Below are 27849 nucleotides of genomic sequence, written 5' to 3' on the forward strand. Positions count from 1 at the left end.
TTCATGATGCAATCATCTAAGACCATGTTACCAAACCGAAAAAAAAGCTTTGATTAAAGAGAGAAGAAAATGAAAAGAAATAAATACAATTGCTAATGACAAGAATCCACAATCAGGAAAACATTGTGTCCAGAAATTCTCCCCATGAATATCTATTGATGGAGGAAATTGAAAGAAAATTACTTTGTTTTTTATATTATTGACATAATCAACTTATGTTATGTAGGACAGCCTGAGGTTATATACAGGAAATTGCATGACATTGAGTGCCAAATTCGTGAACCATTTTTGCAGTTTATCAGATCTTGAGCTCAGTGATACAACCAAGGCAATGGACACTTCAATAACATACATTTCTCTTCCCCCGATTTCCTGGTTGTGCCATCATGAATTTTTTTTGCTAATACTTAAAAAGTTTCTCCACTATGGTTTTTCAAACCTCATTTTTCTGCTAAGACCTTCAAAATCATTTCCATATGCCTTTGAAATCATGTGTGCAGTTTCATCTTCTCTTTGCCTGTGATGCAAGGATGACAGAATTTTCGTTTATCTCTGTTCCCACTAATTGCAGGACACTTCCCATTCTTCTGGATCTTTAATTTCAAAAGGTGTTTACTTGAAAGGGATTATTTTATTTAAAAAAGAATACATTTAGCTCTTCAATACAGAATGAGCTGAAGCAAAGGGACCCTAAATTAAACCATACTTTATCAATTGCTAAGGAATCTTTCACGTATTTCAAAAGTATGCTGGGAACCAGTTAGACATTCTTTAAAATATTGCAGATATTAATTGTGAATTGATTGTTTTCTAAAGTCTTAATACTTTGGATCTGTTACAAGAAAAATATGTATGCACAAGATTTTAAAAAATCTCATAGAATGGAGCATCGCAGGAGCCGAGGCTTTCACAGGGCGGACTTTTGAGGTGGAAGATTATTCAATGCAGGTCCAGCCTCTGGTAGCCATGGTCGGGACCTTCCTTGGTCGCCTCCAAAATGGGCTTGGGAGCCATCATGCCTCTGGAGGAGTTGGAGCAAATCGGGCAAGAGGAAAGGATCGAAGCAGGTATGGAACCAAGTGGGGGGAGGCTAGGGTTTTCAACAGCCTCAAAGCAGATATGGACGGCACGGTTTTTCATCGATGGGTTCCAAAGCGGCAGATCAAAAAAGGAGATGATCACATCAGAACCCAAAACAATAAATAAAAGGGCGGCAACATTAGAATAGAATCAGATTCTTGGAGAGAAAATGTCAAAGAGTTAAGGGAAAAGGCCTTCTTTATGAAATGGGGAGGTGGGTGACTTGCTTACCCGCATATTGGAAAGTAGGTGGATGGTCACTAGGGCGAGCACCTAATCCTTAAATCTTTAACTAACAGTTTCTTTTGGTAAAAGTGATGGAAAAACAAGAGGAAGTTACGATTTTGTACAATGGCATTTTTCTCATGAGGGGAATAGAGTTCTACATTAGAGATTGGGTTCCTAACTTTAACCCTAAACAAGCTACAGTTGAGGAGGTTCTGGTTTGGATCAAAGTATATATTCTCCCTGATGAGTATATGGTTCCAAGAACACTCAAGAAAGTCATAATTGGCAACATTAAAGGTACCTCTGAAAAGAAAAATCTAAGAGGGAAAATATATGTTCAAAAATTGCTGGAAGAAGAAGGCATTATGAAAGGACAGCGAAAATTGAGATCCAGGAGGGACTTATTCCCTCCTATGGGCAATAAGGCTCCTAACATGGAATGTCAAGGGCTTGAATGCCCCTCACAAGAGGCATTTGATCAAGAGATGCCTTGATCAAATGAAGTCGGACATAGTTTGTTTGCAAGAAACCAAAGAAAACAAGGAGATGGTAACTAGATTCTAGGGGGTTAGGACCTGGTGGTCAGGAAGTTTTGTGGATTCCTTTGGTGCTTCAGGAGGTTTAGGTATTTTGTGGAACCCTAGGAGTGTGAAAGAAGAGTTTATAGAACAAGGCTTGAACTGGATGTTGATTAAGGTTGAATACTTAACTCAAGGAGTAAGTTTGTATTTAATTAATCTCTACGGACAACCAAGTCAGAGGATACATTGTATGGAGTGATAAGCAATCTCTTGAATGAATGTGTTATTTTCACAAGGGACTTCAACACCACTTTGGAGCTAACAAACAAGAGAGGAGGTGTGGGAAGGCTTGGCCGGGTTCAATTTGGCTTTGAGGATTTTGTTTCTAAGAATGGTCTTTGAGAGATTAGGCCAAAGAGTGGTAAATTTACATGTACTAACCGCAAATCGGGTTTCTCTGGCATAACAAAATGGTTGGATCAATTCTTTGTTGGGGGAGATTGTGCCATTTACATTTCCTTATTGAAGCTGAAATATTATCCCATTCGACTTCGGATCAATTTCCAGTTTCAGTTAGCATGATCCGGGATCAAACCCCTCTGAGGTGTCCCTTAAGTTTGAATAGATGTGTGTAGATGGTAATTTCATAATAAATTAATTAAGTAATGATTAGGAAAAGTATTGTACCAAAAGAGTTTACCAATACCACTGATCACCTGTATTATCATACCCTTTCAGTTTCAACTGAGTGCTACATATAGCGCTCAGATTGGTTACTAATACCAACCGATGTGATTCTTGGTACAAGACTTTTCCTAATAACTACTAAAATTAATTTACAACGAAATTACCATCTATAATGTGGATGCATGAGCAACGTTTTTATGAGATGGCAAGGGATTGATTGGTGGTCCAAAGCCCCTTATGTGGAAGGCCATAGGAGTTTTGGATTCTTCAAAAAGCTTCAATTTATCAAAAAACAACTTAAATTTTGGAACAAAGACCATTTTGAAAATATCTTTAAGGAGAAAGAAATCCTAGAGGGTCAATTAGCTGCATTGAATAATAAAGTTATTCGTGACGGTATGGACAAAGTTGACTTCATAACTGAGAAGGATTTGAAGAGTGGTGAAATTTTGACACAAAGAAGATTTTTGGAAACAGAAATCTTGAGAGTCTTGGTTGCGTGTTGGTGACCAGAATACAAAATTCTTCCACTATTCAGTTAAATCTCGAAGGTTGATCAACTGCATTTTTAAGCTCAGGACTCCAAAAGGAGGTGAGACAAACGATCTAGAGGAGACTAAAAATCTACAAGTGGAGTTCTTCTCATAGTTATGGAGTGCAGCAGAGGATGGGGCAAACCAGATGCATGATCAGATATTGTAAGTCGTAGACTCAATTGTATCAGAAGAGGACAATAGAAGATTAATGGCTACATTTAAGCTTTTAAAATTGAAGGCAACTATCTTCGGATTGGCAGGTGACAAATCTTTGGGCCTGGACAGCTTTCAAGCCGTTTTTACCATAAGTTTTGAAATATTATCTGCAAGGAATTGCTGAGCATGGTAGAGGAGTCAAGGGCAAGCGGGTTTGTCTTGTGGGACTTTAACGATTCCTTTGTAGCTTTGATACCCAAGAAAGACAAAGTGGACTCTATGGAGGATTTTAGGCCAATCTATTTATGCAACATAGTTTATAAGTTTATCTCAAAGGTAGTTGCTGAAAGATTGAAGGTATCAGTGAAACTTATTTCTCCATAGCAGAGTGAATTTCCTCCAGGAAGAAATATTGTAGATGGTATTATCATGACACATGAAGTGGTTCACACAATTATGACTGGTAGGAAAAGTTTCATGCTTCTCAAACTTGATATCAGAAAGGCTTATGATAGGGTTTATAGGGTATTCCTTCTTAAAGTTCTAGACAAATTTGGTTTTAGTGATAGATGGCTTCAATGGATTAGAAGCATGAATGGAATATACAGTATCGGTTTTGGTCAATGGTAGTCACCAAGGATTCTTCACTACTTCTCAAGGTCTGCTTCAAGTGGACCCAATTTCTCCATTTCTTTTTATTCTTCTAGCTGAAGTTCTGGGTCGGCCGATCTCAAAGAAAAGGAGGCAAGGACAGTGGAAGAGTGTGCGTATTGCCAAGGGCCTTGAGCCTTCTTCCCACTCCCAGTTTGTAGATGATACCTTCTTAGTTGGGAAAGCGACTATGAGAGAGGCTAGAGTCATAAAGCAAGTGTTGGACTCCTATAAAGTGGCTTCAGGACAGGATATGAACTGGGCAAAAACTGAGATTTATTTTTTCAATGTGGCTGAGAACCTTCACAGGAATATTGTTGAGATCTTCGGGGTATGTAAGGGACTCTTCCATGCAAACTTTTGGGGTCTCTCCTCTTTGCTGGAGAGGGGAAATCTAATCAGTAGTATCAGTTAGTGGATAGATGTTCCAAATCCATGGAAGGCTAGAAATCACGGTGGCTCACATTAGCCGGGAGATTGGCTTTGCTCAAATCAGTAGTTTCTTCAATCCTAATTTACTCTGTCTTGTAATCATATCCCCAAGAAGATTTTGAAGCAGATTGAACAAAGGATGCAGAAGCCTCTGTGGAATGGAAATAAAGATCAAGACAAAGTCCTGCTGCTGGCATGGGATAAGGTTTGCAAGTCAAAGGTGAATGGGGAGCAGGATTGAGGAGTTTGAGAAGGATGAATGATGCCTTAGGGGCCAAACTCATGTGGGATATGTATAAGGGTCCCTACCAAAGGTGGGTCGAAATTCTAAAAAGTAAACATATTTGGGGTGGTAGCAGAAAGAGTATTCTAACTATGGATAATCCTCCAGGAGGCTTAGCACTATTGAATTTTATTGTGAGTTGTAGGTCGGTCATCATTATTCAATATTCATGTGTCTTGGGAAATAGGAGACGAGAGGAAGGAAGACTTTTGAGATGACTCATGGGAAGGGCTTGAGAAGGTTGCAAAGGTGGTCAATGAAGGGGTTGTATCTGAGGTGCCTAAAGAAAGATGGGGGGTCAAGGTAAGAGACTACATGGATGTGGGAGATATGGTAGATGGAGAAATTGTTACATGGAAAGATCTGAACAAGCTAGGGTTGGCTGAAGATGATTGTAGGCGGCTAGAGCAATTGATGGTACAGAGGAATATATCTTTGACAAATGAGGAAGATAGGATCATTTGGTGTTGCTCTAAGAGTGGGGAGTATTCTGTTAAAGTTGGTTACCATGTGTTGGCTAATGAAGAATTGAAGGAGAAGTGGGCCCTATGGATTTGCTAGCATTATTCCTCCTTGCCCAAAACAAGGGCTTTTGCTTGGCAGGCCAGTTGGGGAAGAATTCTTGCAAGAGATCGGCTTTAGAATCTCTATTTCGCAGGCCTGTTCAAATATTTTCTAAGTCGTGAGGCAGAGGAGAACATAGACCATCTGCTCCTCAATTACAGATTCTCGTAGAATTGTTGGAAGTTTGTATTAAATAAATTGGGGTAGGCAAGCCCACTTCCAAACAGTATTAGAGATTGCCTGGTATCATGGCCAAAGGTTAAAGGTAAGTCTACATTTGAATCAATCTAGGATCTAACTCCATCTACAACGATCTGGGAGATATAGAAAGAGGAATCACAGAATTTTTCAGGATAAGGAGTCTTGGGAAAGGTCCTCTCACAGGTTAGATAGAGCAATTTTAGAACAAGTGAGTAATTTTGGTTAACAGATTAACGTCTCAAAAACTCCATTTACAAGGAATGATTTGTGTATTCAGGCCAAGTGGCCTTTGGTCCAGTTCAGGCCCATTCAAGGGCCTTTAAGGGCTAAACCTTATTCTACCCAGTCAAATTAGATAGAGATGGAAGAAGGTATTGGAGACGGATGGTTAAAGGTTAATTTTGATGGGGCCTTGAAAGGGAACCTAGGAAGAAGTGGAATTGGATGTGTGATTAGAGATTGTAAGGAAAATATTTTAATTTTAGGTGCAAAAGATCTCCCAGTAGGAACAAATAATGTAGCAGAAAGCATGGCTGCTATCTTTGCCCTCCAGCTTGCAAGGAAGTGTGAAGCAAAGAAAATTCTTTTGCAAGGGGGCTCTTAGTTGGTGGTTAATGGGATCACAATAAGAAAGATGGACTCATGGCTATTGGATAAATTTATTAGAAGAATCAGAAGGTTGTTGGGAAATTTTAAAGATTTCAAAGTCATTCATAATCTAAGAGATGGTAATGTTCTAGCTGATCAAATGGCTAATATAGGTGTTGGTTTAAATGATAATGTTGAGATGGTCAAAGATTTCAGAAATCTAGAGTTGGATACTCTCTAAATAAGGAGATAAAAATCAGTACTATTGACATGACTTTGGATCATATCAAATAATGATGTAAACATGAGGTCCTCTTAAAGTGAGATTGATGAGCTTGCTGGCACATAACAGGAAGAAAGGAATTTTGAGAAAATCATTGGGAAATTGTGTTGTGTCATGTCGAGTGTAGAAAGGCAAGGAACTTTCTAGAGTGAGATGGTGTTTTTAAATAAAGCCCAAGTGTCGTGAGTTATTGCTAACCAACGGTGTTCACAATGAGGAGGATTGAAATGCAAGCCAAAATCTTCTTGCAAACCCTGAAGTGGAAGTAGAATTTGGGATTTCATGGCGAAATCTCCACTTGGAAATTAGTTGAGGTCTTCAAGATTGAAGAGGGTGTTTTCTTTTGAATGTTGAGGAGATTGTTTGGGGATGAGTTCATGGAAGGGGATTCTCATCCTCACACAAACGTGGACATTTCCTCCATTTTATGTGGGTGGGCCTTTCTCATGGTTGCAAGTAGGGAGGAGGCTAGGTGGATGAACAAAACCTGCGTTGAGTCAATGTTGTGTGTGGGAGTTTGGGACTAGCTAGAGAAGGTAGAGATTGGTGAGGGTTTCTGCACTAATGAAGGCCACTGACGAAGGGTTGACAATTCCAAGGAAGGTTCCAGGGAAGGTTTTCAACCTTTCATTGTAATGGGTTCATCAAAAGCAATGATCAAGCGAATGGGGGAGGGGGGCACGTACTACGTGGATGGAATTGTACCATTTCATTGAGCAATGGGAAAGGGATAGGCGAAGGCTAGTAGAGGAGTGAAGGAGGAAAAAAATACACACCAAGCAAGATCTAGGGCCCACGGCAAGCCGAGGATGTCGAGGTGAAGCAACCAAAACTAGTGTTGGGAAGGAAAGTCGATAAGAGGGAAAGAATGGGTGGCATTATGTTGAACAAATCTCGGGAAGATACGTTGAAGCATTGGAAGTCCAACGAATGATTTGTTGTCTATGTAGGTTGTTGCTCGAAATGCCCATTTTGTTTAGTAGGGCTTAAATGTCTACTTTTGTCATGTTGTCGGCAGTATAGGAAGGGATACAATTTAGGGGTTTTGGGTTTGTGGATTTTTGCCGCAAATGTAAGGGAATGTTTCAAACTCGCAGATGGCCATTTAGAATGTAATCTGAATTTTAAGAATTAATAAACATATTACTTATCAAGAAAAAATATGTATGTACAAAAATTGGCAGCCACAACATCTTGGGTTCCTAACAGAATAAGCCGCCAAGTACAAGGCAATATGCAAGTCAATTACTATGGTTAGTAGTGTTTGAAAGAAATCAGTGATATAAATATTTTGCATTAGAAATGTTAATAGTATTTGTCTATTAGACTACTGAGTACGATGAATTTAAGTCAATTCTTTGCAAAAAACAAATAAAAATGCAAATGTCTAAAACATTCTTATCCTATTTGCAAGATTGTGAATTGTTTAAAGCATGGATTCAACATTCCTCCAGTACTCACCCAACTAACAACTACCTCCAAGTTGTTGCAGAGGATTAAATCACACATTGACTCACAGAGACCAATTTTATTGAGTTTTTACTGAGGTCTTGCTCAGTTTTGATGATTAATCCTGAATTTAGCAAGTTAAAGAATTTATAACATATTCTGATTTCCCTAGTTTTCCCCAAGTCACCAAATCCAAGTTAAAATTGCATCTGCCAAGTCACAAATTTTGAAACTGCAGTTTTAGGAGCATTTGAGCATTTCTGAAATGTCATAAATAGCAAACTATCACTCACACAAAGTATGTTTGACTTGTTTGTGAATGCCTAAAAGGGAGCATGAGGCTGACCTTTCCCAAATATCTCATAGGCACATTCCAACAACAATGAAAGATAAATATTATGAGAGCACCAGTATTATGTTTGGATTAAAAGAGTGAGGCATGCACTACTGCTTGATCCCAACCCATAACTCTGATATTCAAAGTCAACGAGAAAAGTTTGTATTGAAATATGTCAAAAACTGTGTCTATACTCATGAATAATAAATCAAATTTAAAATACCAAAATATTAACTAATATCTACTTTTCCTAATCTCATTAACATAAGCCAAGGGTACCAGAGATCATCCCAAAGCCCTTTTGCAGTCTCCCCCATGCAAAGCACATTCAAGGAAAAGAGGGATGCCTTGAGTAATGTTCCCATCATAAAATAAATTATTAATCAATCCTTTGTTAATGGGCCGACTGATTTAGCATATCTCGGACCCATTTTTATTTAATTGTTTCTGTAGGTAAATGTGGCCGTGGCTATCTTTGTACACCCTCGGAAAGGTTTCCCCAACGGATACTTAAGCACGTAGGTAGTATTTGGTATGCAATTTGGATTTTTTTTTTGTACTACAAATTCCCATTGGGATTCACTATTATTCACCATACAGTTTCAAGGATTTTATTATTGGTAATTAAAGGTATTGCTATAAAAAATGTCAATTTTTTTAAAAATAAGTAAATAATAATGTCAATCAAGGGTACCCGACACTTCTTGTTAGATATCACATCAAAGGGGGGAGGGTATGTTCTTTCTTCAAAATTGATGAAATTGGCCTCAAAAAATAAATTTTCTAAGTAGCAAATTTATTGGATGATGTAGGCAGAAAATGTTGGAGGAAAGTTAGACACTAATGACAAGGTTGTCAATTGTATTAGTGATAAATCAACTTATTGATATGTAAGAAGTATTTTCCACAAGTCAAATTGTGATATTGCTACTAGGATTCATCCTCACAAGTGATAGGTTCATGTTATCCACTACTCATGAAACATGGGTCAATGAGTTTGACTCAAAAAACTACACAATTGAATCCTAATAGCAATATCACAAATAAACTTATGCCAAAAAGACTAAAGGCAAGATCAGTTTCTAGGTAGCAGTGGCACCCGCAGCATATCATTGGTAATCAAAGTGGCAATGATCTATAATTAAGGTTGCACACGCAACAAGGACTGGATTCTCAAACTTTGTGGTTGGATGTGTATGTCCCCAATCACAACTCTTGTTTGTGTTCGAATGCATGTGTTTCTCCCCATTCACAAGCTAGTGTAAGTGATTGGAAGTGTTTGTCCTCAATCACATGAGTTGGTACTTATAGTGGGATGTATTTGTCCCAATCCAAACATGATGTAAGACCTTGGATAGGGGTGTGTAATGTCCCCTGCCAGGACATTAAATTATTTATTATAGATTTTGCCATTCAGACTTTTACAGCCCAAAAATTTATATCTCATTTGATAAACTTTGCATTCATATTAATATCTTATAGAAATTTGTAAAAGGATATATTCATATTCAAGCATTTATTACGATGGTTTTTTCCATTCAAGTTTCCACATAAATTCTTGTATTTTTGGTGTTCTTATTTGCTAAACTTTGCATGTGTTGATCAGCTTAAAAAGGCATTACTATTACTTGATCAATTATTAAAACAATAGAAATTTAGTAATACACTGATTTACATCATTTGTGACAAGGAAATAAAGTTTTAAAGCTTGTTTGGCAAGAGTTGTTCAAGTCGTGTGATACTGAATTGACTCTTGAAACTAGTTGTCGCCCTCAAACCAATGGGCAGATAGAGATCTTTCTATATGGGTGGAAGGCTACCTATGCAATTATGTGTTAGGGTAGAAGAAAGTGTGGCTTAAGATGTTGGATTTGGGGAAATTTTGTTTTAACTCCATTTTTCATAGGACTATCAAGATATGTATATCCAAATATTTAATGACAGGTTGGTTCCCTGACGTATCAAGCTGCTAGAATTTATATCCAGCGCCCAAATATCATGACTAGTAATAGTACAAGTACTCAATTCTGAAACAAAAAATATTTAATGATGTTCTGTATAGTACCTCAATGACATCAAGTATATGATTTTCATTTCTAATTGCATCAACAATAGTGATGTCCACCAATGGATATTTTTTCTCGTAACTCATATAATTCTCTTGAAGCAGCAGATCATTGAACTGTTCCAGCCTGTAATTGCATGAAAAACATCCACAACAAAGTTGAGTATACAAGTGCACAAAAGTGAAAACTAATATGGCTCAATATAAATATAGAGGTAGGAAATTTGAGCTAAATTTTAGGTAAAGAGAGAAATTGAATTGTGGACTTCCAGTTGGGGGGGGGGGGGGGGAATGAAGGAGACGCAGGTGGAAAGGGTGAAGGAGAGGATGCTAATATGTCAAAGTGGTATCTTGTTGGGACATCACTTTACAATCTGAATGAACTATATGTTAGCTTTCTTAATATTTATATATGCTTCCTGTCTGTTATAATAACTACTGATCTAAAACTTTTTAGCAGAAAATATACCTAGGTCAGTCAAAGAAACAAGTACAAATTTGTACAGATTATCATACTGAATATTTGTAGAGCACAGGTTCTGTCAAAAGATAATGTAGAAGTTTGTTAGTACATATTCCACTTACGTGATTTTATACAAGCAGACATGCGCTTTGCTATTGCCGCTACGAATTGGATGAAGAAAAGCAACCCCCCCTGAGCCCCAAGTTTGTGTGTATGATCTCCCAAAAAACAGACGATGTGGTACCATTTTCCATTGCATATCTTGTGGAGGAGTTTTGTCTACTGAACCAATGCAGTGCGTTGACATGCCTTCTACCTAGAAAAAGTGTCAATAATGCAAATATCCAGTCAGACTATTATCGACTTACATGTAAAATCAAGAGCATTGCAAAGAAAACTGACCCCGAGTTTATGAAAATTTACCTTACCCCCTTCAATATAGCACAGAAATCTTCTTTTCCACATGTTTGATCCATAGCAAGCATACCATATATGTGTTTTGCATAGAATCTGTCTCCAACTACAGGTATTACGAGCATTTGATACTGAAACTAAAGCTGACTTGTCACAATCTTTAGAACATGAGGTTGATGGAACAACTGCCTCATCCACAACTGTGATAGGAAGCTCTTTGTCGCAGTTCAACACTAACAAAGATTGAGGTGTTCCCTTGTTATCGTGATCATCATCATCAACTATCAACTTGGTCAATGGTTTATTAATGCTCCCAGTGGCTTCAACAAAGGGAATGGAAAGAACTGAAGAGTTGGCTCCGATTTTTCCTTCTTCTGCAAGTTCTTCACATCCTGACTCGGAGCTTTCATCACTTGAACTTACATTCAGCTGAAAGATGAGCAATGAAAGGAGAGATAATAAGGATATATGTGGCCAGCAAACAGAAAGATACACCACTAATATAAAGATATACAAATCAAAGAAAATGGAGGTGAATTTATTTACAGAATAAAAAAGGAACAATTTACTATGTAACATTACACAAAATGATGCCACTAAAATATTGAAAAATTTCCGTTGCCTTCAACTATTTCTCACTGTTATTATTATTATTATTATCCTTGAAGGAGATAGCTACCCCCTTCCATTATTTTCCCAGTCCTATTACAATGTGGATAGTTGTACATACTAATCGGAAACAAGACAATTCTGATAAGGTAAACAAAGGGCCACAAAAATCAAAAGATAAAAGTTGTAAGTGTGAATTGACCTTTCCAAGTGATTGCAAGAGATCATCCTTCATCAGCGTTGGCAATGGGAGATCTTCATTCAATGCTGGCCAGAATGATCTAAGCTCTCGGCGAACCTGAAACAGAAAAAGCATAACCAAATGATATTTCATGGGATGGAAATATTAGATGCACCAAACTTGAAAGCGAAACCCAAAGTACCTACACCATCTGAAATATATTAATATGTTGGATTTTTGCATGTTTTAATTGAGTAAAATGCAAAATATCAAATAAAATACTACCTCTTGTATTACATCCCAAGTCGATTCAAATGGAGGCAACATAGAGGAGCTTCTAATTAATTTATCTGCAAGTAGAGCTTCTACACAAGCAGCGAAAGAATCTGCCAATGATTCAAGATTGTAACCACCTTCTAAAGCTAAAACAATCTTCCCACCGGAAAATTCCATCAACTGCACATGCACAACATGTGTTACCGGATAAGCCAAAACTCTATTGACACATCTATAAGTTTAGAATCTTGATGTCCACTGATGGCCATAGAGAATAACAAAGATAGACTAATATATAAAATACAAGTTCCAAATGCATCTATTAACAAAGCAGAAACAAAAATAAAATAAAAATAAACTTGATTCATACGAAAACTAAAGAAATCCTAAAAGAGGAAAAAAAATCACCTGCATTTCAGCTTTATATTTCATGTAGAGCATAAAGCTGAAAACATAATTGACAAGTGCTTTTACAAAAAGGTAGAAATGAGTCTAATAGCAACTACCTCAATGCTACAAATATTACCTAGCATTAGGGAAATAGTCAAGCATCTTTCAAGTCTTACAAGCTCCTCATAACCTGAAAAAATCAAACTCAAAAATGTTTTCGCAAAACAAATAGCTAATAAAAGCAGCCTCAAGTCATTTTAGCAGTGTTCCATAACTCGGGGTGAGACATGCAAGTTTAGGTGGGTTTTCATGACCAAATGCCATGACTCAATGGGTCATGTCATGACTAGCCAAGTCCAATAGTCATGACCCATGCATATTGCAGAAAGAGGTTTCTTTATCTTAAAGCTACAATAGTTTATAGTATTATACTTACTTTGCTATGCCAAAGGAAGAAGTTGCAATGCTCGTCTGTCAGCCCCCAACTTTAACAATATATGAATAATGTAGTAAATTTGCATCAATCACTAGGCTATGGCTAGTGCAAGCTACAAGGCATAGCCCAAAAAACAATGCATTACAAGCTCAATCAACTATAGTACTGTTGAGATTGTGTTAGTGTTGTTTTGTATACTAATCTCAATAATATTTTCACATGATTCTCAACTCCTAAGCAGGGATCTTGTATTTGTTGAAGACGGATGTACAAGCAAGGAAAAATTTATATATGGCATGTAATAGTTAGTAACTACTACATGCCATATATATATATATATTCCTTGCTTGTACTTTTCTGATGTATGTATGTTTATGTATGTGATGATGTTATGGTGTCTTTAGGCTACTACATGCCATAATAAAACATATATTACTTGCTTGTACTTTTGTGATGAATGTATGTTTGTGTATGTGATGATGTTATGGTGTGTAATAACCCCAATAGGATATAACTTCTTCAAACACCAAAAATCTTTATACTTCAGTTGTTTGACATTTCATCAAACACTTTGCAAGCAAGGTGTTCTGACTGATATAACTTTTCAGATTGCTGCAGTGATGCTTATTTGGATTTGCCTCAAAGAGAATGCTTACAAAGACTCCAAATTGTCTAAACAATGTCCTAACATAAATATGCAACTAATTTTGGCAATAGTGAATGCATATACGAGTTCTAATCATGAAGATGATCACCTACAGCCAACTGGTATTTTAACAAACAGTTGGTATGCAAGCTAACTGGCTGATAAAAAATGATATATTAACGCTCAAGGACAACTATTAGTGACCAGCAATTGTATCTCCTTGATTGAGAATGAGTATCCAATACAATATTCATACTAAGTTAGCCAAGACTCTTGGCATTTACAAAGATATCAAAATATGATGATTGCTGGTAAAGTAATATGCACCTACAGCTGCCAATGAAAACTAATGCAATACTAAATATCTAACTTCAATACTCCCCTACAGCAGTACGCTAATCACATGCATGATCAAATACAACTAAAGCCATGGATTGCTAATACCATTGTGAGGAATGTAAAAATGAATGATGTATCTATTAATGAATGATAGGTCTGATACGAAATGACAATTACAACAGCACTCTATAGTGAAAGGCAACTATGAAAATACACATCAGACCTGGCATATGAAGTCACCTTAGAGAATAGATGTATTGCAATACCACTGAACAGAAAATAACCTCTTCAAGTGCCCAAGTCGTGCCTCTCTAGCTGCCGCCCCTGATTGTAGATGGCTGTAATAATTTTCTTTGCTTTTTCGAATTTGCTTTTTCGGATTACTTTTTTTTGGATTGCTTTTTCGGACCTGCTTTTTCGGCCTGCTTGTCGGTTCTACTTTTTCGGCCTGCTTTTTCGGACTGCTTTTTCGGCCTACATTTTTAGACTATTTTTTCGGCCTGCTTTTTTGAATTGCTTTTTGTACTCAAATATTTTTTCTCAATGTAGCACAAATAGAAGACTGAAGCATCTTCCTCCCAGCTGCAATAATTCAGGTGATATTTCACACCCTCAAAATTGCGTACCAATTGAGAGTTTTCGTTCTCAATGGCCAGTTGTGACTATTGCAGAAAACCTAGGCTCCACAATGCACATCAACAAACATCAACATCAACAACAACAAATCTGGATAATCAGAATGAAGCCCGGGAGTGCCTATTTATTCTTTTTTTCTCCACTTTCTCCAGAAGCTTCTAGAACATTATTTTATTTTATCTATTTAGTGACTTTATAAAATATTTTATAATTCAAGTCACTTTATTTAATTAATTAAATATAAAGTTACCTTTTAATATCTATTTATTTGATAACTTTATAAATAATTAACTTAATACCACTTATTTATTTAATTAAAATAATTAATTAGTCATCCTCATAAAATATTCATTATTTTGGATAACCAAATTAATTAAATCAAATTGCCTCCAAAATGGGGACATGACATGGTGTCTTTAACCTTTATTTAATAATGGGTGTATGAAACATGTTTTAAATCATTGAAAATCTTTACATTTCAATGGATTTTTCATTTTGTCGAGTCATTAACGAGTCACAAGTCAAGTCAACCTTACTATATTTATAGACGAGTCCAATCATAACTATGCATTCTAGAACATAACCAACCAGGAAAAAAAAATTGCAGGCTGCATTAGAGCTACTTGGTAGATAGTCATCATGTGGATCTTACTCCAATCATCCAAAGGGAAACCCAACTTACATCCAAAATACCCAACTTTTTCATATTCTTATCCTCCCTACTGAAATTTGTGAATGTCAAATATTAGAAAAACGACACACGGGAATCCCGTAGCAAGAGTATCATTCCAAATAATTTTGTCAAATGAACTAGATATTTTTAATATTTTACAAATTGACATTACGATTGTTTTATAAATTATAAAACTTTAAGGTACACCCAGATCCTCAAAGTGAGAAACATCATCATGAACAACACAAAAAGAAAGGCACCGGTTCCATGAATAGAGGACAGAAAAACTTATTAGAAAACAAAAGCAAGGAACATAAAACTTCTAATTCTTCACTACAATCTTTATGTGCTCTGCATTGACTGCATGAGTGCATCCAACCAAAGAAAAATAATTGTAGGCTGATCATGTGGCTTTTTACTCCAGTTATCCAAATGGAAACCCAATTTACACCCAGGCTACCCAATGTTTTCCTATTCTTCTCCTCCCACTGTATTTTGTGAGTGTTGGATTCACAAAAACCACACAAGGGAAGCCCTTAGCAAGTATATACAATCAAAATAATTTTGTCGAATAAATAACATAATTTTAATATTTTTGTAATTGATATTAGTTATATTTTATTAATTATATAAATTCTTGCTACAAACCAGATCCTCAAAGTCAGAACCATCATCGTGAACAATGTTGTCTTGCATTTTGTCACCACAGAATGTAGGTAATAGTACGAAACTTTTTCAACTTAGTTTCGCATTTTTCTGAGTTTAGTACGTTATTTAATTGGTTAGTATTGATCAACCAATCAACTCCAATTAATATAATGAATCCATTTACTAAAGGCTTTCATCAAATCTTTTTCATTTTTTTGTCTGTTGAGCCTATGCTTGATTTTTGAGGCCTTCAACGTCCTTTCTTTCATTTTTGAGTGTGTATTGAGTTTTAGTCCTTTGGTTTTGCTCAATTCATTGCTTTTCGGTTTCCCCTTCAATTTGATCTAACTTGGGGCTTAATCGGAGTTGTTAGTCAAAAGATGACCATTTTAGTGCCCAAAAAATGGACCTTTTTGATGCAACTGCACGAATTAAAAATATCATGTTATATTTTTAATTTGACATTCACTTTTTGAAAATATAACTTAAATTCACTTTATGTTATGTTTTTAAATTACTTTATCAATTAAATTTTCACTTAAAATAACTATAGTACACTTTATGTTATATTTTTAAGTTAAGTTGCTTTTTAATTTTTCACTTAAGTGACCATATTAACTATTTAGTTCAGTTTAATTTTTGACATTTAAATCAAATGCTCTAGTAAATATTACTTATTAAATTATATTTACACATTATATTGTTAATATGATAATGTAAATATAATTTATGTCCCACTTAAGTAATATTTTATCAAAATTAACTTGACATGTGCTTATTAAAATCCCTTAAATATGTAAAAATCACTTAAAAGTGGACCCTTTTCATGTCATTGCATGTAAAACTCAACTTAAAGTGTAAAATCACTTAAAAGTGGACCTTTTTGATGCCATTGCATGTGAACTCACTTAAAATGTGCAATGACATCAAAAAGATGAGCTACATGTGTTATATGCATATGCACCAAAAGGGTGAACTTTTGCCTTGAGTTGTATATGCATGTAACTTAAACATGTCTTTGCATCAAAAAGGTGAGTTTTTGTACCAAAGACATGTAATTGCACTCTCCAAACCCATTTTTGGGCAAAAAAACATGTTTTTATAACATGCATATGCGCCAAAAAGGTGTCTTTTTGCCTTGGGAGAGCCCATTACATGTTTTTAAAACATGTAGTGGCCTCTAAAAGGTGCGGTTGGGCCTATGTTGCATATTTAAAACATGTAATCAAACAAAAAAGATCCGTTTTGCATTCCACTTCGTGCATTTCCCCTTCCAAAACCCGTTTTTGAAGAATTTCATGACTTTGGCCTCCAACAACCCATTTTTTGGTGATTTCTTCTATATTTCTCCATGGGATGACTTGAAATCTTTCCTACAAGAAGCATTTTTGCATACTCATGCATTCCCATGCATTCGGCAACCTCATTCATGCTAAAAACATTTTATTTCAGCCCCATTTGGAGCCACGTTTTGGACAAAAACACCCAGATTTGAGCCTTCAAAATTCACGTTTTGGCCAAATAAGGGGTCGTTTTGCAATTTTGGTCATTGAATATGCATCTGGGAAAGTCGTTTTTTCATTCACAAGTCAAAAATGACTCAAAAACATGCATTTTTTTGGCCACGTTTTTGCAAAAGCGGCCCAGATTTTTGCATTAAAAAGTCACTTTTTTGTTCAAAAAAAGGCATTTCCAGCCCATACCTTTGATCAAGAGGGGTCATTTTTGAGTTTTCATGCATGCTATTGTCTTTGGAGACTACATTTTTGGCATTCTCATATCAAATTCGACCATTGAATGTCCATTACATGCAATTACGGAAGAAGTCAAAATGTTGTTTGAAAATCCAGATTTGCAGAAGAATTGGTCTTCAAAATCTATAAATCTTGCTATTTTGGCTTATAACCTCCAAGTAAGTGGACATTTTCAAACTTGTTCATCAATCCATGCTTATCTTGCTATTTTCATACATATTATGACTTGTTATTGCACATTTGTCCAAATATATGCCATGAATAGTGCATTTTTCCTTTAAATGTGACTAAATGGTTCATTTTCATGTTTTTGGTCTTTTCCCAAACTCCAAATTTGAATTTTCATGTTGAAGCAACTTGCTTGTTGATATGTTTGTCTTTTGCCAAAGGTACATTTTTCATTTCAAGGTTGTCTACGTGTTTTGCATGTTTGCATTTTGATTGTTTTTCTTTGTAAAGAACTTGTAAGTTCTTTCCCAAGAACTCATTTCACTCCATCTCCATCTTTCATTTCATGCAAGAGCATCAAGTTACATTGCATTTCCATCTTTCCATATGCACTTACACCTCCATGAACAAATACATGTTATTCCACTTCCCGTATCATCACGCATTTCATTTCATCCATCATTCGTATTTACATGTAAGCTCATCCTCCATCCACGTTCACATGTCGTCTCACTTTTTGTTTCTCATTACATGTTGCATATACATGTAATCCACTTTCCCTGCAATGACATCTTGAAATCCCAAGTCAATTTTAAAGTCAAGATTTTTCATTTACACGCATTCCCATACATTTCACTTTCATGTCCCAAAGCATATTCATCACCCACTTCATGTTTTCTCTCTCCACCTACCATTTTCCATCCTCTACATATGCTTTCTAGTTCATTTACAGCCATTACATACATTTCATAAGTACCTAATCCATACTTCGAATGCCCACTCATGGATTCCTCATTGTACCCCAAATCTCAAAGCTTTCACGGATTCAATCCCATTGAAACTTTCATGTTGCAACAAATCAAGATATGCCCAAATTTCTATAAAGAATGAAGACATCCAATAAAAAAGGTGTGCTTCAAATCAAAGAAGCAAGAATTCTTCTAGTATTCATTTTTCCAATGGTTGTCTGAGAACCCAAGATCGTGATGGAATGTGCCAAGCACTTCATTTCAAAAAAAAAAAGTTAAAGGTGTTTGTGAAAAGTTGTTTTGAGTTTACATCCAGACACCGTTGAGAAGGTTTTCAAAGTGTCAAAGATTCCAGAATGTGCCAATTTATAAAGGAGAATTCACGACAACTTGACCGAGAAAAGTTTGATCAGATCAAGTTTTCAAATGACAGTGGACAATTCATTAGAGGGAGTCAAAGGCTATCAAAAGACACAAGACCATGGTTATCAAGGTGAATGCAGTGATACAAAATACAGGAACCCCCAATCCTGTGATCATCCAAGATTGCATCACCAAGTACAAGGTCCTTCAAACAATCCGTAGGATTGTTTCAATTCTCTTCTGTCTTTCTTCTTCTTCTTTCATGTTTGTAATTGAAGAAGATGCATTGCATGAAAACATGTAATTACATGTAATGCGAGTTGCATGTGCAATTGCATGTAACCCAATAATTTCTCTCATTCGTTAGACCGGGTCAAAGTTGGTTGAGTTGCTCCCACTTTTTCCTCCACTTCTTTCCTATGCTCCATGGAGTTTCTGGGAAAGAAACGTTTTAGGGGACAGGCACGTGTTTCTGATAGGCTCAAAACCAAAATTTAGGGGACGAGACCTTGGGGGACGGTGATTAAAAACATAGGGGATTTTTTTATATACAAAGATAGAATTCAAATATGCATATCATAACATTGATAAACCATTCACCATAGACATTTTAGAAGATCAATACATGAAATATTATCAAATGGCAAATACTAAGTATTTCCATTATAACAATATCACATACATAGCAAAAATCAAAATGCCTAAAGGCTCCAAGTATCATGCTGAAATCAGAATGAAATAAAGAGGAGTCCAACTAAAATAGTTTGTAAATACTAAATGTAATCTTTCCTCATTGCCACTACTGCTCTTATGTTGTTTTTCTTCCTCTTAGCAAGTATGTCAAATCTAAAAATGATTAGATGAGTTAGTGTTTTAATGGACCTAATATGGATTGCATATTTTTATTGTCTTTAAGACGACTAGGGGTCACACTGACAGTAAAAATTAGAAAAAAATGATTTTTTGGGGTCGTTTTGCTTTTACCAGATTGGTTGGAAAAAAAGGGATGGCCAGCAATTTCAAGGACAGATAGAGGATGGCAAAACCGTCCCCGGTACTGCTGGCCATCCCTAAGTTTCCTACCAAAAAAATGGGACATTTCTGAACTTGCCAAAAAGGGGACGACTCAAGAGAGGTCAAAATTAGTCCCCGCATCCCTGTTTTGTCCCCAGTATGGGTATGACTCCAAAACCCTAGGGGACGTGTCCCTATGGAACTTTTTTTTTTCTCAACTCCTTTGCCTATTTAAAGGAGTGCTCCCTCATTGTAAAAATTATTTTTTGTTGTACACAAGAAAGCTCTACCAAACTTGTACAAGCATAACTTTGATTGTGTAGTACAAATTTGGGAGAAAAGTGAATAAAAGAAGCAATCGAATTCGAAGCTTTGACTAGAAAAATTGTGATAGAGAAAATTAGAAGCTTTAATTGTAATTTGTGCCTATTGTCTTTGATTCATGTTATTATTGTGTGTTCAATAATAGAGCATAGTGATTCAAGAAGCAATCGGAGCCGAAGCTTTGACTGGGAGCGGTTGTGGCAATATATAGACTAGGAGCTTTAACTATAGCTTGTATTACCATCTCAAATTCACAAAAAATAGTTAGAAGTCCCTACTTCTAGAAGTTTTTATGCCCTAATGGTAGAGGTTATTCTTATAGAATAGGTTAAAACAGGACTTATAGCCAAATTGGTACGCTTTCATCTAATTTGAGTTAGTGTTAGTTTATCAGTATCACCGTTTACAACTTTAAATAGCAGTGTAGTTTGAGGTTTCATCTTGCCCATTACTTGCTCCACGGGTAAGTGGATTATTTTTTGAGAGATAAGAGGAAAGAATATTGGTAATGCCCCTTACAAAATCTCTCAACTTCTTGCTTACCTTGAGTTGATCCAAGGAACAGTGAGAAAGGGGAGCCTTCCCTTTAAGGTAGAAGAGACAATGTCTCACATGTTGTGGTTGGTCATCCTATTTTGCAATAGGATTTTCCCAAAACTATCGGTTGCAAAATATCCACCCAACAAACAACACATGCAATGTCCTCACTTCTGATTTGAGGGATGAGTACTGGAACCTGCAACCAATTGTTAGTACATGACAAAATTATACATATATTCGTGAAATTAAGATCCTACAACGTACTAGCAAACGATAAGAGAATTAACTATTAATTAAGAACTACCCTTACTATCCCTCTTAATCCCTTGAAAGGACTCCTCGCCGCTTTTCCCTAACCCTCCAGTGAGAATGATTCTCGGTTAGGTAATCGTCCTATGAAGAGTACCTCTCAAGGTCTTTGGGATCTCTATTCATGAGTGTGCTCATCAACAATCACTACTTGGTAGAGATCGCACCTCTAACCAAGTCTCAAACCTCTAACATATGCATATGATTACGCACTGCAATACATATTGTCTCTAAGAGATTTTCTATAAATCTCTCTCTGGGTTCTAATTTGGAATCCCAACATTCAATCAAGAATGTCCTCTAGTCTCTGAGTACTCTATATTTGAAGCTCAACATTCAGAATTGAATGCCTTGCACCCATTTAATGCGTCTCTATAAGAAATATAAATTCTCATTTAAATATGGCATGCCTCTTACTGTGTTCCCTTTCTCTGTTTGATTCTTTTTAATTTCATTCTACTTTCCTCAAAATCTATATATTAATATGAGAGGTTGGTCAATAATCTTTACCAACTATTTTTCTATCACTGTTTCACTAGTCCCGCCCCTTAATAATTTATCTACAACAATTAGATTGTTATCAATCACATTGATGGTCATAGATATATCCACTCATTCACTGCTAAGCCTTTTCATTGGTTATTACTATGCACTTTGTGGCATTTAGAATTCCTTCCTTGGCTCGTTGCTTTGAGTCCATCTTGTTTGTTGTCAATGTTGTCATCTGATGTATGCAGACTTCCTTACGCAATCTTCCTTCCAATTTATTTCCTTCATTTGTATTAGCTAATAACTATGATTACTTGATTGTCAGATTATTTACTATGCTTCTGTTTTTTTTGTTCTCCTCTCATTTGCTGCTGTCAAATGTTTTTTCCTGACAAACTTTATATTCCATGTAGCTACAGTTTTCAGCCGATTATTTAGGTTGCTTGTTGGAATTTTAATTTTGTTTGTCTTTTCTACTTATTGATCATTTGTTTCTGACTTCACTGCTAAATCTTGTTGCCTTTGTGGAAGTAATTGCTTTTTGTAATTTTCTTGTTCATGATGTTTTTCATATTCACTCATTGACCACTCTATATATGAGTGGCACTGATCAGGAATGGGTCAGTGGTCACTGACCAAGTCGCAACCTTGGTCATGCGGCCATTTGATTCTAATTAAATAATATGTAATGGTTGATAAAAAAAAATTATATATTAATTGATATGTGTTTATTAAAATATATTAATATTGTTAGTTTATTTGTGAACACATGTAGTCAAAGAAAGAAGTTGAAGTGTGAGATTGATTTGGGATCACAAAACAACCCAGATGTGTTTTCGATTCAAGAACACATCAGGACAAAGAATACAAATAAATTTTGACTTAAAAAAGTCAAGGATAATATTGATAAAACTAAATCAAGGATTGAAGTTGATAGGACCTGCCCCCTCGTGATCAAAATCGAAATGAGATAGAGGAGAAACAAAAAATTGATAAATTTGATCAAATCAAACAAAAGATAAAGTTCTTGATCTAAGATGAAAGATATAAGAATCACAGAACCAAGGTAGATCATCAAGCATGAAATATTATGCCCCAAAGGTGAATTAGAAGAAAAGAAGTGGGGTCAAAGCAAATGGAAGATAGAAGTTTGGAAGATATGGAAAGAAAATTTTTGTAAGAAATATTATGCCCCAAATTCAATTAATTGTTTAAGATAGAAATTTCGACTGAGATCATGAAAGAAGATAAGGAAATGAAGATCAAAACATGACCACAATCGATTAAAGTCCACAAAAAAGATGAAGGGAAAACCCTCTCAAACTCATAATGCAGCCTAAAAATGCAAACTAACATGAAGTCTAATAATGCAAGTTACATGAAAATGCAAAGGTGTACTTGCAATAGAGCAACTGTAACACAAGATTTTGTGTTCATCATTCATTAGAGAATGTAAAAGAACTTATTTTCATTCATTGGGCAATTATTAATGGACATCATAAAATCACACAATCATCACTAGTCACAAGCACAACTATGAAGATATGAATGTGATTTATATTGGATTGGAATGTGGAAAGATTCTAACATAAGCAGCAAAGACATAAAGGTCAAGATGACTTCGATGTTAGCTTACCCAATTTAATGTAGCAAAACCATGCTCGCATCAAGGCATAGATGTCAAGATGACCAGAAGAACGGTTACGCAAAAACAGTCAAGGATGATACCTCAAATCTTCTAAGTGTTTCAAGGGGACAACAAAAGACACTCTAGAGTTTCAAGACCATACCCACGAGCAGAAAACAAATAAAAACATGCCTCATGCCCCAAGTCCTCTAGCTATGCATCTCGGAGAGACTTATCAAATAAGGACACTCAACAAAAATCAATAATAGTCAGCACACGAAGAAAAGATCATGACATAGGTCAAGCATTAAGTCCTTACCTTGTCTTCTTTCTTGTTTTCTTTCTGGCTTTTGTTTCTTCTCTGTCACTGTTTGGTGCCTCCGCTTTGGCCAACTCTTTTGTTTGTATGCTCAGTCCCATAAACCTTGTTGGTTTTTCGTGGACATTAATATTATCTTATCTTATCTTATTCTATATTTTCTATATTTGTTATTTTGCAATATTTCAATTTGATAACATTTCAAAATATATATACAATTTATAAATATTCATTGTTAAATATATCAAACTTAATTAGTTGTGCAAAGACATGTTTAAAAGAACATTGTTTAGATTTATTTACTGTTCATTTTTACATATATATTTATTATCAAGTATTCACTTTGGGATTATTATTACACAAAAAGAAAGGCATTGGTTTTGTGAATAGACAGCAAAATTTGGAACAAACATGTCCAGAGAAACGTAAGACTTATCCAAATCTTCAATGAAATGTCTCATTTTCATAAGTATTACAGTTTGAGGGATTGGCCTATTATTGTGTCCCTCGTAGCTTAAGTGTTGTGGATAGAGGGTCTTCTGAGGTAGAGGCTTGGTTAATGGAGGTTCTCATCTTCTCCAAAATTCCGTATGTTCCAGTTTGGTCTTTGTTTGGCTCAGAGTGGACTTTGTTTGGGCTCAGCCTCATATACTTAATATTTATAGCAAGCACAAATATATCATTTTTAATGGTAATGGGCAACAAACATAAAAAGGCAATGTGTGTAGCTAACAAATGGCAAAACAACAAAGGCCCTTCATATCAATGTAGTTTTACACATTTTAGCATTAATACTCTCCTTAATCCTTATAAATGTCTATATGTTATGGCTTTTTCAATTTGTCAAGTCTTAGTCATGTCTAAGCACTGAGTCCAAATGTTGTAACACTAGGTTGCAGTTCCCTCACAAACTCTAAACTGATTCAATATTAAATAAATAAGAACTATTCAAGACAATAAATATTCATGCAAGCATATATATATCATTTTTAATGGTAATGGGCAAGAAACATAAAAAAAGCATGTGTAGCTAACATAAAATGATAAAACAACAAAAGACCTTCATATCAATGTAGTTTTACCAAAGTAACGAGACTTGGACCCGGCTCAAACTCGGCAAGGGTAACTCGACTCGTGACCCAACTCGGACTCGCCAGTGACTCGGCAATATGACAAAACCCTTGAAATTTATAGATTTTTAAGGATTTAAAGAAATTCCATGCACCCATTATTTAATAAAGCTTAAAGACACAATAACATCATGAAATAGAAGGTAATTTGATCACATACATAACATACATCGATTACATAGGTACCAATGTAAATTTTAGATGTATTAAGAAAATTTTAAAAATAAAAATAAAAAATCAGCCGAGTCAGCTAGGCGAGTCAGCTGAGTCAAGCGAGTCAGCTGAGTTAGGCGAGTCGGCCCAATTGACCTGCTGAGTTAGGGTCACGGGTCAGTCATTTTGACCCGGCTGAGGTAACTTGACTTTCCGAGTCAGACGACTCGCCCGACTCACGGCAAGTCTTGTTACTCTGAGTTTTACACATTTTAGTATTACTACTCTTCAAAATCAATTGCATCACTGGCTATTAGAATATTTCTATCAATACTAACCTTCTGTGTCATAAGTGAATAACCATAAGGTGTAAGTCGGCATCCACCCAATGGGTCGCCAATTGCTGAAACGAGTATTGAATTAAAAAAAGTTAAAATTAGAAGATTTCAATAATAGAAAATTCGCATATAAATTTACAGCTAAAATTCATAATCACAATAGAAGAAACCAATTAGGATAAGAATTGTCTCTGGACAAACCAACCTGCATCAAAACCTCCAGAAATGAGAATAACATCTGGATCATAAATCTTAGCCACAGGAATCAAAACATGGTCCCAAACTGCTAGATAGTCTGCATCACCACATTCACCTTGTTTCCAAGGAACATTAATATTATAACCAATTCCAGGTCCTCCTCCAATGCTTTTATAATTGCCATCATCTCCACTAGGATAGAATGTTCCTGCATCAAACCTGAGGAAAGACAATTAGACTGGATTGAATCCATTGTTAGATAGACTACATAACCATAAGCCCCAAAAGCTTGATAAATATACCTGTCAAAACACTCTTAATTAATATTAGGCCAAAAAACATATAGATCCCAGAAGAACATGAGGCCATCTTACAAAATGCAGTGTAGTTTTTGTTTTGTTGATTGTCAGCAATATGGCATCATCAAGTATCGGTAGGACTTCTAAGACTAGATTTGTTTCTGATGTGATTAGTAGCACTTGAGGGCAATATTCATTTTCCTATTCTTCTCAGAAGCAATCTCAATTAATGATATCTGACAACAAAAAATAGTAGAAAGAAGGCCTTATGACCTGCAACAGCCAACGCAATTTTAGTTTGTTTTTATATTAAGTCTAATTGACATGTTTACTTATAGAAATAGGTTAAGATAGTTGCGTATTCAATACGTCGCTTAGTGAAAACTGATGCAAGTGTGGCAATATAAGGAAAAAGTAAAGCAAACAACGAGAAAAAGCATACAAGTGAAAGAGTAGAATTTCAGTTCTCACTAAAAACATGGAAGGTCACAACCCAAGGTGATAGAAATTCTCTAATGGGTGAGTAAAAAAATAAAATTATGAAATAAAATCATGCTAAGTTACCGGTTCAAGTTCAGGGATGGGTGCAGGTACAAGAATCCAGTACATGGGTACATGAATATTTTTAGGGGTTTGGATACATATGTGTACGTGTGTGTGTGTGTGTGTATGCATTTTGTATTAAAAAAAATAAAGGAAACATACAGAATTCTAAAACTAAACCATTTCATAGTATGATACTTGATCATTGTTCAATGTCAAATTCCAAAGATCATATTAAATGTCAATTGATATTAGAAAAATATTTGAATATGCATATATGTATCCATTGAGTACGCTGTACGAACCCAGCAGGTACCCACAGATGTACCCGTACCCAGGGCATATGGGGCCTGTGGACACAAACATGGTAACTTCGATAAAATACAGTAGAGGACAAAAACAATATTAAAACCTTTAGAAAAAAATGGGAAACCACCTAGGCAGGCCTAGGTTGATGAATAGTAACAAAGACATCTTATTAGAGTTCTTTTAGGAATCCAGGAGATCCTTAAAATTAGTTCCTTCAAGATTACTTTAAAAGTCTCCGCTGATGAAAACATGGTGTTGAATGCAAACTAGAGCAGGACCCACACAAACATATGAGGATTATCTCTAACTAAAATTTTTTGCTCCATTTTATAAGGAATAATAATGTCTCACAAATACTTGTCATAAAGATATTGAAAATGCCAAAGGGTCATATCAGTGACACACTGAGCAATAAGAGATCTCCTTTGAGCAAACACTATCTCTTCATTTTGGTTCAGCAAATATGTCAAGATTCTAGGTGATGACCAAAGGTTTCCAAGATTAGACTCCAATATAGCATGCACTTAAAAATTGTTTGGCGCTACTGCAACAAAGGATTCAAATGTAACAATACACAGAAAAAAATAATGTAAACAGTATAGAGAAGTGCAAGCAAAACACAGAAAACTATCTTTTAGTTAAAATACTTGTTATAATAAACCTTTATATATTTCAAACTCTAGGTCCCCATCAACAGAGTGAGTGAATGATTGCAAATAAACAAATGAAACACCTTTAAATAGGTTTCAAATATGTATTCTTATTCTATGCAAGCTGAGCAAGGATTTACACTATTCTAAATATCATGAAGCATATCTTAGCACATGTAAGAACCCTTACTACTGAAAAGATGAATTTTTTACACAGTCACAAGTTCATAAAATTCCATTTGGTCAAACACTTGGGGGAATGTAATATTCAGAATTTGTCACTTTAACCTTCAAAGTAATTCTGTCAAACAGCTTGTAGCCTGAAGTTGTTCACTTGAACAGCAATCCAATCAAGTTAACGAACAGATCTAACCATGTTGTAACTAATAACAGAAGCTCTTTGGATGTGTGTAAATTTATGAAAGCAGTAGTTACGCGGTTTATTAGCAGAATAGTAGCAGAGATTGCACCTAATAATAGATTTCAGACATTAATTCCTGACATGTGAGTCTCAACTCAATAGATTCAAAGCTCAAAGCTCTGTCCAGAGATGAACAAGGTGTTCCACAACAATGCCTGTGTTCAACAAGTATCACATTCTAAAGTTCAAAGCTTGCAGCACTGGAACTGTCACCAAAGTACAAATTCCTTGTTCTTGTAGCATCCAAACACCACATAGTGATCATTCATTCTGATATAAGCATGTAAACTAGAGTCCGTCAGTTATCCAGGAACAAATAGCGAGAGCCATCTCCAGATTTGATAACCATTCTCAATTAAGGATGCATCAAACTCAGCCAA

At 35.6% G+C, this 27849-nt stretch overlaps 1 protein-coding gene across 2 annotated transcripts in view; it reads right to left on the reverse strand.

Moving 5' to 3' along the window:
* The window catches only part of LOC149567521 (histone deacetylase 5-like), a 107323-nt gene that overhangs the window by 36050 nt on the left and 43424 nt on the right, over positions 1-27849 (reverse strand). Inside the window, exons 5-11 of one of the 2 annotated variants that reach the window (XM_089820740.1) lie at positions 25255-25466; positions 25050-25114; positions 12014-12184; positions 11750-11845; positions 10948-11367; positions 10647-10840; positions 10062-10188 (exon numbers count right to left, since the gene is read on the reverse strand). In XM_089820740.1, the coding sequence (XP_089676866.1) occupies positions 10062-10188; positions 10647-10840; positions 10948-11367; positions 11750-11845; positions 12014-12184; positions 25050-25114; positions 25255-25466 (1285 nt within the window). The remainder of the gene's footprint in view (positions 1-10061; positions 10189-10646; positions 10841-10947; positions 11368-11749; positions 11846-12013; positions 12185-25049; positions 25115-25254; positions 25467-27849) is intronic. The other variant, XM_089820741.1, reaches the window with a different exon arrangement.

Source organism: Cupressus sempervirens, chromosome 3, assembly GCF_028749045.1.
Source record: "Cupressus sempervirens isolate cs-2001-9-10 chromosome 3, ASM2874904v1, whole genome shotgun sequence".
Classification (NCBI taxonomy): domain Eukaryota; kingdom Viridiplantae; phylum Streptophyta; class Pinopsida; order Cupressales; family Cupressaceae; genus Cupressus; species Cupressus sempervirens.